Consider the following 15,962-nt stretch of genomic DNA (forward strand, 5'->3'; position numbering starts at 1 on the left):
CATACCTCAAAGACTAGAATCACCATGGGGGTGCGTTAGCAAATCCGTGTCCGGGCCACAACTTGGTCACTAATAAAGTCATTTTCAAATAACTTTATACAAAGCATCATTACATTAAAAGGATGTGTCGCGCGCAATTCCCAATTATTCTATGTTATAAAAAAATACTGTTGAACAAAGGTTTTTTATTAGCACTGCTAACTTAAGTATCATTAAAGTTTCAATATTGGAAGTTTAAGCCTTTGTTGTTAACACTTCACACCTAGTAAGCAGTATACTAGCATAACCTAAATGTTTATTAAAGACCTCAAGCCGAATCTTCTTCGGGCATATAATGCTCCGTTTCGCGGTGCTCTTGTTAAAATGAGTTATTACACAAATTCACACACAAGACCAACCAGGGTTACATGACGTCCAAGGTTAATGTTTTGAAATACTCCTGGTCATTTACATAAATTTTCGTGACTGCAGAGATACAGTATAGTGATGGAAGATTTTCATGTTCTGCCTAGTTGATGTCAAGGTTACTCCGAAATTTCATATGCAAATTCAGTCAATTTGTACTGAAGAGAATGATTCAAAAACTACTGAAAGATCTTTGTGCCTGCATTCAGTCTGCCATTTTTTTATTCTCAGCATTTCCATAATATATATATTCAAGCTATTACTTTGCTAACACATACACTATGCTTTTCATAAGTTTTCAGACCAGCTTTCTAAGGCCAGGAAAGGAACTCGTGTGTAATATTTCATTTACACATTGCAAGGAACAACAAAGCTATTTACAATCTTTAATAGACAGGAATACATTACATTAAGACATTATATATAACATTTATAACTACATTGCTCATAAAGATTACATTCATAATTGCACAATTTTTTTATTTCATAATTTTCATTCGGCAAGAGAAAAGTTTAATAAAAAATAATCTTCATCTGAAAAAGGCAGTACATACATGATGAAGGTATGCAATGTTAACAAGTACTGTTAGTAATAGTTCATGCACCTGGTTCCAGAGTTATTATTACACAAACATATAGTGCGGGTTGTGGGCAAATAAGCCATTTAGTGCCATTATGTCATTGGACAACATTTAATTAGTAGCATGTGTATAAGTGAATACGGTACTGTTGTAATTTATCCGCGTGCAAGTTATTGCATGGCTAAGTTCCACCTACTTGTAAGCCTGCTTGTAACCATTCCGATATGGGGTTAAATATATGGACGAAAACGTAAAATATCTAATTAAAAGTAGGCCTGTTTCAAAATTTACATGAAAAGGGAGATAAATACCATGTAAGCATTAAAGGTAATGCGAGTTGAGTCTCATAAAATTACACATATAAATGTTTTCTTAGTTATCATCATTGTTTCGCCATTGCTCACTTTACCCTTTCTTCTATAAAACTATAAATGTGCCCATAGGACACAGATGCCCCCATATGCGGTGGTTGTCAGAAAAGCAAGGGCCCTTATTTTCCCAATTCTCAATAATGTGTATCAAAATTATAAGTCCCACTAATTATGAGCAGTGGGAAACAAAATCGCAGGTGTACAACCTCATCACCTTAATAACATTCAGCCAAGGTTTGTTAACTGTTGGTGAAAAGGTATTAGAGTTTAGAGCAACACAAGTCAAAAAATGCCAATTTCGCTTATTCAAGGGCCTTAACTCTTGTGTTTCTAAGTGCAACAGGAAACGAAATCCCAGGTGAACAACTTCATCACCTAAATAACATTCATCAAAGATTTATTAACTCTTGGTGAAATAGTTTTCGAGTTAAGAGTGACAAGTCCAGAGTATTTATACCTATTTTGCTAATTCAAGGGCCTTAACTCTGGTGTTTCTAAGTGCAGCAGGAAACGAAACCCCAGGTGCACATCACCACATTAACATTGCCCTAAGGTTTTATGACTAGGTAATATAGTTTTGGAGTTTTGAGGGACACAGACACAGAAATACCATTTTTTACCAATTCAAGGGCCATAACTCTGGTTTTTCAACGTGCAGCAGGAAACAAAATGTAAAAATGTTGTTAGGATATATGTGTGACAAGTATCGTCATAGTCAGACGTCAAAAGTGTGCAAAATATAACCAGTCCGGGAACTTTTTGACTGCACCTCGTAGGTGCACAACTACCTCACCCCATTAACATTCCTGTAAGGTTTCATGACTCTAGGTAAATACTTTTGGAGTTCTAAGCGACACAAGTTCACATAATTACAGAATCATGGACAGGACAGACGCACAAGGGTAAATCAATATGCCACCCTATTTTTGTGGGTGAAAAAATGTAGAATAAGTTTAATAAAAAAGGCAACCACTCATAAAGCAACACACTATCACAAACCTATGTAAATTTCCACACATTTAGAGAAAAATGCCACTTTGTATAGAATTAAAGAACAGTTTTGTTATTAATTCACAACAATAAATCAGACAGCCCATTTCATTAAAAGTACCGGTAGCTTTCTTTTCCTGAGTCAGGTGAATGATACATCATTCCTTAAAATTCTTGTGAAAAAGGAGAGGAAAACAGAATCAGTTGTGCTTAAGTTCCTTATGTTTCAACAAAACAAATGCTTGAGACTGGTCTTCCCAAGCCTGAGATACTGCCTTGTAATCACTTCTGCACATGTTGAGCCCTGCCTGTTGGCAGTACAAGTGTTAGTTGAATGGATGAAATGAAGCCACTTGTATTTGTAAAAATCATACATTGTTTTAGTATTTCAATGTGTTCTGTGTAACAAAAAGCTGTAACTTTCTTCATCTGAAAGAAGAGTTCTCTGAACTGATTAACCCGTCTTTTTTCTTCATCAGAAAAATAGCATATGGCATGAACTAGAGAGAGAGAGAGTGCTATAAGTTAGTCAAAATAACCTATTTACATTGTTTAATGCACATCAAGGACACACTTATACAGTAGTAAACAATTTTAATATACAGAATTAGTAATGAATTTGTAGGTTATTTTACAACACGCTGCCAAGTAAATCACAATGTAGCCTACATAAGCAGTACAAAAAGCCTTAATTCTAATGAATATGACTAGCAGTATACACGTTAGATAAAACTGCTTACAGTAAATACTGATGCATATACAATTTATATGTGAAAAGGAAGATTATTGTAAACAATGTTATTAGGGTATGATCTTGTTTACTTAATGTCAGATGTAAAATCTTGGTACACCTAACACCTGACACTGACAGAAATTAATATGTCTCTATCGAAATAACTTCCATGTTTACAATGCAGGAAAAACAGTCTTTACTGGCCAACACTTTTCAGGAAAATATTGTTCATTCTTACAACCCTATGCAAACACGCCTAAAATAACAATAGCATTAAAGCTTGTGGCACAATTGATGTAATGCATGTTTACAAAATTACTTTTCGATAGAAGGATTACATCCGGACAAAACAACAAGTGTATATAAATGACAAACAATTTGTAATGAACATTTAAAATAGGTTTGTTAAGTCATTGGATTCAAGTTTAACAACAGAGTTTAATAAATTTTGAATGCTGTAAATCAATGTTATTTGTAAAAATATTTCCAAACATTATCCAATATACTTTTTTTAACAATTAACATATTGGTACAGGCTGTAATTGGTACAGCTGTAAGACAAAAAGGTTACTGACTTAATCGCTAAGCATCCAACAAAAATGGTCTTCGTGGATGAAATTAGATTTTTTATTTTGAAACATCGCAACAACATCACCCCAACTTGCCCCATCTGGCTCAACTATTTAACTTTAAACACTATTGTAATTTTGTTTGTACTAGTAAAATCATCATGAATAAAACTAAACACTAAATAGTATCTAAAATCAGAGGTCAACAAAATTCATAACTTAAATTTTACTTAGAACTCCATCATAGCATACCTATGGCTGACCTAGTTTCTCTCCCGTCATCAGATGTCTAGAGAGTTATGGAAAGAGTCGGAGGTGGGAATCAGACAATGCTTTATATTGAAGTTCAAAGGTAGGGAGAGATGACGCAAGTCTGATGAACATAATTATAAATTTAGTACTACATGAACGCCTAGATAAATGTACTGTCCATCAAGTTAAATTAATAAACAACATAGAAGAAATAAAACGTGGAATAAATAAGTATTTGGTATTATATACATGTATTGCATAGAAACAAGGAAAAATGATACAGTTTGCCATTTATCTTCATGCAATTTGAAGCTATAAAAAGCTTTAAAAACATGTTACAACTAAAATTATGAAGAAAGATTTTTCTATTGTACCATATTTTAAACAGGGGTTCTAATAGCTCTGATTGTTAATCCTAAAAAATAGTTGTGGGTCTGTTTGAGTATGAGGGATTCAAGCTCAAAGTATTCAAAGGTAAAGGGGCTTAGACCCCTTTTAAAATTGTTTTTTTTTTTAAAGTCAAAGTCATTTACATTAATTTTAAGGTACTTCCTACTGTTTTGATGCAAATGTTGGAGCAATAAAAAGTCTTTACAACTTTACAATGTACAACGATCTGAAGTTAAAAGTTCTCAATTCTGATTTTAGAATTACTCCTAAACTTTAAAACCGCCATCTATCTAAAGAAATGAAAGCAATCACTCAGTTCAAACATTGTGTGAGGCATCAACTCTTGCACAGACACGCCACATTGATTGCATCAATGGCAGATTCAAACATTCATAAACAAAAAGAATAATAAAATAATTTAAAATAAATGTAATAATAATTATAATAATAATAATAAAGCAAAACAAAATAACTTGGTCATAAACATTGCAAAAATATTCCATGATATAGTACATGAGAAAAAATACCGTATACATGTGCAAACGAAAATAATTGACGTAATTGTGTGAAAAACAAAACAAAACAACATTACAGTGAAGGCTGGTCAATATAGTGACAATCACATGCAATTCCAATTATCTTATGAAGGCAGATTTCATATCAAAGATGAATGGTTACAAGATAGTACTTAAGTACTTGAAACAAAACAATTGGATCACTAATTTACATACATCATTTTTATCATGTACATGAATGTTAATATTTAAGACATCTCATATTTTTAATACAGATCGATAAAAGCTCTAAATGAAAACTGGCAATGACTAATGACAAAGACAATTCTAAATAAGTCATTCATTGATTACATGTATATATACAAGTACATGTACATCATTAATTAACATCTATCTAATTCACAGCCATACTTGTATCAGGTCATCATCATTAACAATCTCATTCCTAGTCACAGATTATGCTCAAGCTACAACACTTTACAATTCATATTTGTAAGCACTAACATCTCTGATCATCCCTTAATCAGAAAAGCCTTCCTTTTTGGATGGTGGAATCAAGTGTTCTGGCAGTTCATTTGGTAAATCATGTCCCTCCATCTTAATGTTGATGAGATGGTTGGCGAGAGCCCATTCATCTGCGTCTAACATTCCGTCCCTGTCCACATCCGCTAGCTTCCAGATCTTCCCTAGGACTGAGTTGGGCAGTTTTGATGTCACCATCTGCGCTTTTGCTGCCGCTCCCGTGACCTTTCCATTTACAGGGTTCAGCTTAGCGAAGACTTCATCATACTTGTATCGGTCATTGCTGACAATCCATTCATGCTCACCCTTGCCTGCATCAGCACCCTCACCACGCCCAAAACCAAATGGGCTATCAATGTAGCCTTTAAAGGCCCCACCCTCCACATTGGCTTTTTCTTTTTCATTGGCGGAATTCTGATCTTCAATCGGAATCATCTCCATCAGATGAGCGATATCAGTGGCCAACATGGTGTCCACTGCCTTGATCAGTTTGGGATTCAGTGAATGGAACTTGGTGAAGTCCTGTAGTAACAAGACCTCCTGCATACGCTGCAGGTTGGGGAAATCCCCGCGAGAAATCCCATGTTCCCGCTCGATATCGCCATAGATTTTTCCAAGCTGTTTGATGAGCTCTTTCTTCTTGGAGTCTTTCCCAAACATTGAGGGCATCTCCTTCTTGAGGGCACTGATGATGTACGCATGCACCTGAAACATCGAGAATTGTGAATATGATCACAGTCCTATCATACATATTTAAACATACATGTACTGTTGAAATTCCAGTTCTAACTTGTGAGGTCCAGAGTATAGAGAGGACTACACTGCAGCTCTTTTATAATGCGATGGGAGGAGTCCAAGACTCGGTACCGTGTAAGAATTGCGCCACAATTATCAGATAGCATAACAGTGAAGTGCGACTAAATTCCTAGACTACAAATAATTGAAATCTTTTAAATTATTAATTGTTTATTTTTGCTTCAGTAAACCATGAAATTTACAAAAAGTTCAAATTGTGTTTGAAGCGAATAGCTCTGTCTAAACTAAATACTAAGCATGTCCGAACAGACAAATAACAAACAATGGCTTAATAAAACCTTGACAATGACTTCATGGATCTTTGGCAGTCGTTTTCATCAGATGCTTAATCATGCTTTCTAAATGATTAAATCAGAATCCAGAGGCTGAACATGAGTTTGAACAATGATTTTGTTAAATAGCTAGCAGCTGGAATATACTGACTACATACTAAGAAGTACATATATATGAGAATCACTTCATATTCAAGTATCCCTTTTTTGGTCCATCATGTAATTGTCTATCTGTACATTTTATCCTACATATCAAGACTTAAGCAATAAGGAACAAGGAAGGCTGAAAATGGTGAATATTCGAAAAATACTATCAGAATAATGATATTCATGTACACTTATAGACAGCCATAAATCGGCTTGACTGTCCTGTAAATTATAGTAAGATGACATGAAGTAAATTTCAATGAATAAAAAAGGGCGGAGTGAGCATAGTGAATGAGTTTTATCATTGAGTTTTTACATCAAGTCATTTAACTGACTTAGAATAAAACCTCATTAGCTGACACATCAACACAAAATCTAACACAGGGAGTGTGTTTCGGATGAGTGGCAGTAGGCAGACCTTTAAACCTTTAAACACCCGCTAAAGTAAAAATGTAGGTTGTATTTTAATTGATGTAATATTAGATTTAAACTACCAAATATGTACCAGGAATATATGAAGGCCCTGTATCGCTCACCTGATCCAATAAAGATCATCAAGAATAACATTCTGATCAAGTTCCATGAACATATGCTCATAAATGGGTCTCTAGAGTGTTAACATGCTTTTCCTATTATTTGACCTGGTGTCCTAGTTGTTTACTGCACATGACCCAGATTCGAACTTGGCCTAGAGCTAATCAATATAAAAATTCTGACCAAGTTTCATGAACATACAGTTATAAATGTGACCTCTAGCGTGCTAACAAGCTTTCCCTATGATTTGACCTAATGACCTAGTTTTTGACCACACATGACCCGGATTCAAACTTGACTTAGAGATTATTAATATAAACATTCTGACCAATTTTCATGAAGATACAGTTATAAATGTGACCTCTTGAGTGTTAACAAGCTTTCCTTAAATTTGACCTGGTGACCTAGTTTTTGACCGCACATTACAAAGATTCGAACTTGGCCTAGAGCTAATCAATATATACATTCTGACTGAGTTTCATGAACATACAGTCATAAATGTGACCTCTAGAGTGCTAACAAGCTTTTCCTATGATTTGACCTGGTGACCTAGTTTTTGACCGCACAAGACCCAGATTTAAAACTGGCTTAAAGATTAATAATATAAACATTCTGACCAATTTTCATGAAGATACAGTCAAAAATGAGACCTATAGAGTGTTAACAATTCAATTTGACCTGGTGACCTAGTTTTTGACCGCACATGACCCAGATTCGAACTTGACCTAGAGATTATTAATATTAACATTCTGACCAAGTTTCCTGAAGATACAGTCATAAATGTGACCTCTATAGTTTTAACAAGGCCTAAAAAAAAAATTGTTTGGTTAGGGTTACATCCTTTTCAAAAATAGGTAGGGTAGGTAGGCTTTTTATTTTTTTTTTATAAGGCTTTATATAATAATGTTATTTTCATCATTGGAGAATGGTGTTCAAGTTATCTTCTATATAAGCAATTAAGGTTTTAAACTACATATTGAAAAGCGAAAAAAAAAAAAAAAAATATATATTTTTTTTAGTTTATTTTCAAACTGACTATAAAAACGTTAGGGTCGGCGCCTATTCCGTAGGTAGGGTCGGGTAACCTGAACCAAATGTATTTTTTTTTAGGCCCAAGCTTTTCCTTTAATATGACCTGGTGACCTAGTTTTTAACCCCAGATGACCCATTATCAAACTCGTCCAAGATTTTATTTAAGGTAACATTCTGACCAAGTTTCATTAAGATTGTGTCCAAATTGTGACCTCTATAGAGTGTTAACAGTCAAATTGTTGACGACGGACGACGGACACAGGATGATCACAATAGCTCACCTTCAGCAAAACAACAAAAAACAACACTTTCCCAGTATTCAGCATTTCATTCTATGAAGGCAAAAGGGTGTCCAAGTTGGTACCTATGAGGACAGAAGGGTGCTTCAAAAAAGTTACAGGGTTCAACACCATTCTAAAGCTCATTAGCTAAAACTCTACCAGCATATCATAATGACACTGACAGGTGAAAATGGGTGTGATGGGAAGGTAGAATCATTTAAGATGCACATTAATTTTGATAGTCAATGTCATAGAAACTATTAGAAGACATAGTTATAATCCTTCAAAGATATTTTATGCAGACAGTGAGTTGGATTCCTGGCATGTATTCATAAAACATCTTAAGTCATTACCTAACTTGCGTCATTTAAGTATATCTATGCTATAATCTGCTAATCATATGATATAATTTCTAAATTACTTCATATTCATTGCCTAGATCGAAAATACATATTTTATGGTAAACACTGAATATTTTAGGAAATGGGCTTAACTTAAGAAATGATTAATGATGATTTTATGAATACTGGTCCTGATTTTCGGCAGTTATACCCAAAATTTATCATCTTTGTAAACAAACATTACAAAATAATGTCCAAATGACTCAGCTGCCTGATGATGCCTGAAGGTACATGTAATTATACATTACAATGGCTTTATAGGGAAACCTATTCATACAGGTAACATTTAGTCCATCTAATTAATGGTGATTTACATAAGGGCAGTGTATGTATAATCAGTTCCCATGATATATTCAAACGCCATGTGTGCATGACAGCCATGGTACTGTACAGATACAGTAACATGTACAATATTTAATATAATAATATTGAACCATTTGGAAATAAAAACAACTTAATACCTGTTAAACTCTAATTATATAAATCATTTGTATGCCTATGTAGTAATAAAAGTGACTTTGTCAGAGCACAATTTGTTTTATGACATAATTATGCTTAGTAGTGGCACCATATAGGCAAAGAGCTAAAAATAGTTCATGACACAGAAACAGAGTCAGACCACTCCAATCAATATTAGCAAATTTTAATGCTATTTTCTCAAGAATACTGGAATGATAAACATTTCAAAATGACTCTTTTGTGTTAATGAAAATGTGATTGGTTAATTTTATAACCTTCGTCTCAACAAAATTTCAGTATGTACCGGTTTATACCTGTATTAACAGAAGGTTACTAGATTTATTCATATATGTAATATGACCCGGAGCATAGTAATATTGCCAATATTGTCAGGAGTCCAATATTTTTTATGCAACAAAAAGTGCAGATATTTTTATACAAATGTAATATCCTGCATCGTGAAAACAACGGCATTTAGAGTGTTTCCCTATAGCGGTGTTTGATGGAAGACGGGTGAAAGTAGACCTGCAAACTTGACACAACTGATTTCAACAGTCCACACACCTGATATTGGACACTTTTGAATGATATAAATATATACAAGGAATGAATTTGGGCTATGTAATAATAACAAATCTTTATGACTTGTCCTACAGCTTTTGACAAAACAGTGTCACCTAAGTTACTGTGGACACAGATATATATGAAATAGATCACATTATTAAATACATGTAACTTCATGGAGATGTTCCTATTAAATATCTTCACCTGGTGAGATGCTACCTGAAACCAAGTATCTGCCTTACATATTTTTTGTATAAAATTTAAAATGATAGATGAAACATGAATCATTTTATACTTTAAGCCTTAATGTAGCAAAATATGGTGCATAACTTACTTATTTTACTTAAATAATACAAAGTACATACACATATGTATCTATTAATACTGTTCCCTATACCTGATTAATTGAAAATGTTGGGGAGTGTTTTTTTTTCTCTTTACATTATGATTAACTCCAATATTGGAACGCTAAAAAAAGCTAAACTGTGCTATAACGATCAGACTGATTAGTTAAAAAGTGCTGTTCACTTATACGCACACTAGTAATCGAACCATGATCTTGACAATATGGTAAAAAACAGTTACTTCACCTAATACTCTCTAGACTGAGTTAATTTAAATAACTCAGGCTATGAGTGCAGTATTATACTATATAACTGTTTCATCCATATGCACATTGCACAGTAAGAGTAGAAATGACAACAAGTTACTGTTTTGATCATGACAAACACTCCTTATGGAGTTATGGTACACATTATTTTTAAATGAAATGGTTACATTAATTCATTAGACAAGCCAGTCAAGACATTCAAGTCCAGACTCCCTCGTAAAATGAGATGATAGATCTGTCATTTTAGTATTTTACAATGGTGTACATAAAGCCAGACATTAAGATGTGAGAATGTTTTCCATCAACACATTCATGTTTTTAGTTATACTGTACAGGTACATATTGTGTCTTAGTACAGTATTTGATAAATACTTTCCCCTCTGACAGCTAAAACAACTTGTGGGGAGAAGTTGGACAGTTTTGAGGACAGACTCTTTAATTTTACATTGTACTGAAACAGAAAGAACAAAGCATTTCATTGTTACACAGTATACCTTTGCCAGTCTTGCTCTCTTGATCAGATCATTCAGTTTTCTTAAAGCAGCGTTTCTTGGCAGGCCCTGCAGATCTGAAAACAAGTCTTTCTCTTCCAATTCAAAAAGTTTTCTGTTCATATCATGCTGAAGTGGTTTATCCCAGAAAGAGCCGATGTACACTCTTGCTACCTCTGGTGTATTCAACACTTTTCCTAATGACCACATCAAGGCACCGTAAACTCTCATAAGCTGTTGATGGTCAACACCATCTGCCTTATTTAGAACAATCCTTATTTTGTCATCATAGCCCTTGATGGCATCGATTGCACGATGGAATTCATCAGAAATATCAAGTTTGTGTGCATCAAACAGCAATATAATTCTGTCCACTCTCTCCGCGAACCACTCCAACACGCCTGGAAAGTCATACCCTCGGTCCACACGCTGTTTTTCGCCAGACAGAATACCCGGGGTGTCTACAATGGTTATACTTTCCAACACTTGATTGTCCAGAAGTGAACACTGAAATCTGTTCAGAAAGGCGTTGCCAAATTTTGTCAATGGCTTGAACGGTTTTGATGTGTCAACAACAGCAGCATTTCCTGGAATAACTCCATCTTGGTCTCCATGCATTACAGTGATGAACCGATCAGTTGTAGGTTCAGGTCCAATACGTATACCGGGGAAGTCTGACTCCAACAAGTAGCGTATAAATGTTGTCTTGCCAGTAGAATACTGACCGATCAACAAAATCATTGGTTTAGCATCAAAGTCCGGGTCATCAAGCTTTGGTGAGTGGAATTCATGAAATCTGTATGTTTCTTCCAACGGAAGTAATTTGGTTCTGTAGATTTTCTTCAAACCTTCTGCCACGTTTTTAAACACCTCTGGTTCCTTCGGCTTATCATTACCAGACAGCCACCGCATCATTTTCACACAAAATGTCACTACAAACTATGAAAAATGTTAAAATTGACAGTTCTAATATTATTGGGAGTGTACACGATTTCACCGCCGGAAGTTGTGACTTGCGCAGTTGCCGTAACCTCTGAGCTTTGAACTTTGCTAAATATAACCACGTGTAAGTGACGTATGTCAATGTTTTGGTTCCTGACATCTCTCAGCTGAGCAACCACCTAGCAAAATTTGAGGGCAAAATAAAACCTTTTCATAGGTGTTCTTGAAAAAATAACGGAGCGGCGTATTGGATGCAATATTTCTCTTTTGAACTCCAATTGTTTCAGGTAAATTTTAGGTGAATAATTGTATGAAAATGAAAGTTTTTGTCAATGTTTATAAAAGGCGAACTGGATCTTTGTTGTTCTGCTGAACAGGAAAGTCAACATAAACGCATATATTTTTCACTGAGGGCATTTTTTACGCTGAAATAAAATATTGTATACATCTAATACACATTTCACATAAATGTTACTGAAAAAACAAAACAGTTCAAGACGTGATCATAAATATTGACAAATTGGAAAGGTCAAGGTTGCATACCATAAATAAATCTACACTACAGTACTGGGCTTACTGCAGGTACAACCTTTTTCCTCTTTCTGGGAGAGATGTGAATACTTCAGGGAAATGGAAATTGATCATAATAATGCATGTGTTTTCAACTAACTAATGCTCTAATGTTCCCTTAAGATTTTTTTGTATAAAACCACACAGACAAAACTACGTTCTTGTTGACACACTGGGTTTGATGTCATCAGGACATTAGTCATTCACTAATTAGTTAGAAACTTACGTTTTAATGTCTTGAATATAAATTTTAAAAAGGTTGTCCCACATGTTTTTTTTATATATTGTTTAAGACCTTATACTGATGTAAAAGATTGTACGCGTGTATTCATAGATGACATTTTTATGTTTTCTAGAACCTTTTTAACAAACATGTTGATAGGTTACCAGTATTTAGTGTGTTTTTAAGAGTCTGAAAGAGCATATATTGCTTTAAAATTCAAACCATCCAACTGTTAGCTATTCAAGACGAGAGAAGATTTCCTTGGTTTAAAAAATCTCTTAAAGTCTATTCCCTATTGTAGGTCACTCTACGCTCATCTCAACAATAGTATACATGCATACAAATGATACATGTATGTATTTGGAGCATTTAACTTAACTAAATCTGGCGTGGCTTTATAGTAGTCCCCACTTTGTGTTGGTACAATTTCTCTTGTAACCGTTCTAATGATTTAACTGACTAACTTTGACTAAAGCCAAATCATGGCACCATGTTCATCTTGAACTATTTTTTAATTGATGGTGATTAGCAATATCATTGGCTACAAACATACTAAATACATGAATAAAACAGGTTATGTTGATAATCTTGAAATAATCAGCTATAAATTTATTTTTCAGAAAGAAAATGGGCCGGATATTTCTGACACATATCGGTGGGCAAAGGTTGTTTTCCTGTTCTAACTGCGACACTCCCCTCACAAACAGGGCAGAATTAATCTCAACAAGATTCACAGGTGACCGCTAGCAAGATTGTCTTTCACTTGCAGATAAATCAATAGATGTATTTACTTCTATTTGTCATTCTTATACACTTCTAAACTGTTTCAGAATGTGTTGTCATGAATGTCATTAAACCACTTATGTCTTTTTTTCAATAATTAAGGTATAGTAGCCTTTGTTTCATTGTTTACATACTTGTAACTGAAAAAAACTATGAAACATGAAACTAGCAACATAATATTATATGACGATATAAATAAGTGCATACATGCAGCTGTCTTACATTTGTTTAATTATGCCCCTTGATTTCCTTACAAAAACATGTTGGCATCTGCCTTGTGGTGCTCAGAAGTGTAGTAACAGGGCCTGAACCTGAAGCTTTCATTGTATTAGATAGCTTTTTAAAATCTTTCAGGAGCAACTGGACGGGCTTTTTTGTTTAACAAGGTCGTAAACTTGAAGTACAGTGAAGTTCAGGACAGGGTCATGTTAACGGGACGGCACATGGTACGAGATGTCATGTGCAAAAACTGTGACCAAAAACTTGGCTGGATCTATGAGTTTGCTAATGAGGAGAATCAACGTTACAAAGAGGGGCGCGTGATCCTTGAACGAGCTCTTGTGACAGAAAGTGAGGGATTTGACGAACACATAGGCATTGACAGTTAAGGTGCAATAGACACTAAGTGCTGAATGAAGCTGCTGTCTCTAGTGGTCAGATTCAATAATTGAACAGGGATAAGGAAAAGCTGACACCTTGTGCTTTATTTTAAGGACAGTATTCTTTCAATTGCAATTTAACAATGTACATACATTATTTTAGTACATACATTTGTACTTTGTTAGACATTTCCTGAGTGATTCTCATCTGTTTGACAAAAGAAAAGAAGCTGTTTAAATTTTTTTTTAAATTATATGTAAAGTCTCACCATTTATAGTTGTGTTTGACCATTGTGAAGGCAGGGCATTGTTTGGCAAGCTTGTGTTCAGATTTAGTCTGGTCAGGTTGATTGTTAATACACACATACATCCAACCTTGACACTTGACGTTGATACACTCCAGCACTGATTGAGAGACTTTCAATTCAAGTAGATTCCATCCTCCCACTTAAGGTGGACTCTAGCCAGGGTTTGGTGGCCTTCAGTAGCAGATTTTTGTTCCTGTTTGGATAAATCTCCTGTTTACCTGCATCCATGCAAGTGCTTGTCAGATTTTGATTTGATTTGAACTCTGATATTCTAAGATAGGTTTGGAAAGATGTTGTATTGTTAATATACTAAAGGCATTTGAAAGATGTTACATGTATTTGTTGTACATGCACTTGCACTGTTTGTGGAGGGTTGAATACGCATTATTTCTTCATGACACATTTTTCACCTCATTTCAGTAATCATGTAACAGTAATTTTTGTACAATTACATTCATTGATAATAACATGATGTACAAACTACATGAGTTAGAATACTAGAGGTTAAACTAAGTTTTAATAATTGTATATTTTTTGTCTCTGATCTCGGTGTATAGACTGATAATCATGTTCTTGGCAATTATTTCATTGGGAAAATATTAGTTTTCTTATGACATTCTTATACAGAATTATTGTACATGTACTTGTATGAACTGAAAACTGAGTGTGAATTTCATATGTGGTACCAGGTATTCTTTTGTGAAAATAATTTGACTAATGTACAGAATATTGATGAACAAATATTTTGTTTAGCGTTATGCTGCCTTAAAGTTGTTTTTTTACTCAATTTCCACAAACCATAAGACAATTTATTATTTTAACATGTAAAAAGTTAATTGGAAACATCTTTTTTACAACTTGGGTGGGTGATGCAGTTGATTGTACAAGGTTTTTGTTTTTTTCTTCATGATGACACATCTTTGTACAGAATGTTCCAAGTGTGTGGCATGATGCCACATCTCTGTACAGAATGTTCCAAGTGTGCGGCATGATGCCACATCTCTGTACAGAATGTTCCAGTATGCAAATCTCTGTACAAAATGTTCAGTGTGCGGCATGATGCCTCATCATTGTACGGTGTGATGCCAAATCTGTGTACAAAATGTTCCAAGTGTGGAGCGTGATGCCACATCCATGTACAGAATGTTCCATGTGTGCGGCATGTAGCCACATCTGTGTACAGATGGTGCGATGTCTATTTGTGCTTCAATTTTTAACCATTAATAGTTTGTTAGTGATATTTTTGTTATGTTTGCTTGTTGCTTGATGTTTATTTTATCATTCTTATTTATTTTCAAGAAGTTATGGAAAGTTTCAGCAAAATATTCAAATGAATAACCTCTTGTTTGGTAAAGATCAGAGACAATTATGATTATTCTATGAATGTGAATTACTGGGTACAGTAATACATGAAAACTTGTAATATTATTTAAGTTTTGCTTTTTCTGTTTAGCTATAGATGTGGTAGTATTGGTAAGCTGTTATATCTGAGTATTATTTAAATCAATAAATTGTAAATACTGGCGAGTTGTTAGCTTTTTTTGGTTAAGACCTCAAGTATATTTCCTCATTTTTCCTGTTTGCTTTTCTGGCAAGATTTTA

At 34.4% G+C, this 15,962-nt stretch overlaps 2 protein-coding genes across 2 annotated transcripts; one reads left to right on the forward strand and one right to left on the reverse strand.

Moving 5' to 3' along the window:
• Window positions 1-778: 778 nt before the first annotated feature.
• Window positions 779-11,956, reverse strand: LOC128207743 (EH domain-containing protein 3-like). Its single transcript, XM_052910859.1, has 2 exons — window positions 10,939-11,956; window positions 779-6,033 (listed from the first exon to the last, which is right to left on the reverse strand). Exons 1-2 carry the CDS (start codon window positions 11,848-11,850, stop codon window positions 5,326-5,328), a joined length of 1,620 nt encoding a protein of 539 aa, XP_052766819.1. The 5' UTR covers window positions 11,851-11,956; the 3' UTR covers window positions 779-5,325.
• A 57-nt stretch (window positions 11,957-12,013) lies between these two features.
• On the forward strand, window positions 12,014-15,883 carry LOC128207744 (protein yippee-like 5). Its single transcript, XM_052910860.1, has 3 exons — window positions 12,014-12,164; window positions 13,291-13,406; window positions 13,808-15,883. Exons 2-3 carry the CDS (start codon window positions 13,298-13,300, stop codon window positions 14,059-14,061), a joined length of 363 nt encoding a protein of 120 aa, XP_052766820.1. The 5' UTR covers window positions 12,014-12,164; window positions 13,291-13,297; the 3' UTR covers window positions 14,062-15,883.
• Window positions 15,884-15,962: the final 79 nt, after the last annotated feature.

Source organism: Mya arenaria, chromosome 11, assembly GCF_026914265.1.
Source record: "Mya arenaria isolate MELC-2E11 chromosome 11, ASM2691426v1".
NCBI lineage: Eukaryota > Metazoa > Mollusca > Bivalvia > Myida > Myidae > Mya > Mya arenaria.

What these genes read in the sequence shown, in the direction of transcription:
- LOC128207743 (XM_052910859.1), bottom strand. Translation starts at nt 11,850, where the DNA reads ATGATGCGGTGGCTGTCTGGTAATGATAAGCCGAAGGAACCAGAGGTG. An exon ending in AGAGAGCAAGACTGGCAAAG is followed by an intron (nt 6,034 to 10,938) that starts GTATACTGTGTA and finishes TCGATGTTTCAG; the next exon opens with GTGCATGCGTACATCATCAG.
- LOC128207744 (XM_052910860.1), top strand. Translation starts at nt 13,298, where the DNA reads ATGGGCCGGATATTTCTGACACATATCGGTGGGCAAAGGTTGTTTTCC. An exon ending in AATCTCAACAAGATTCACAG is followed by an intron (nt 13,407 to 13,807) that starts GTGACCGCTAGC and finishes AAAATCTTTCAG; the next exon opens with GAGCAACTGGACGGGCTTTT.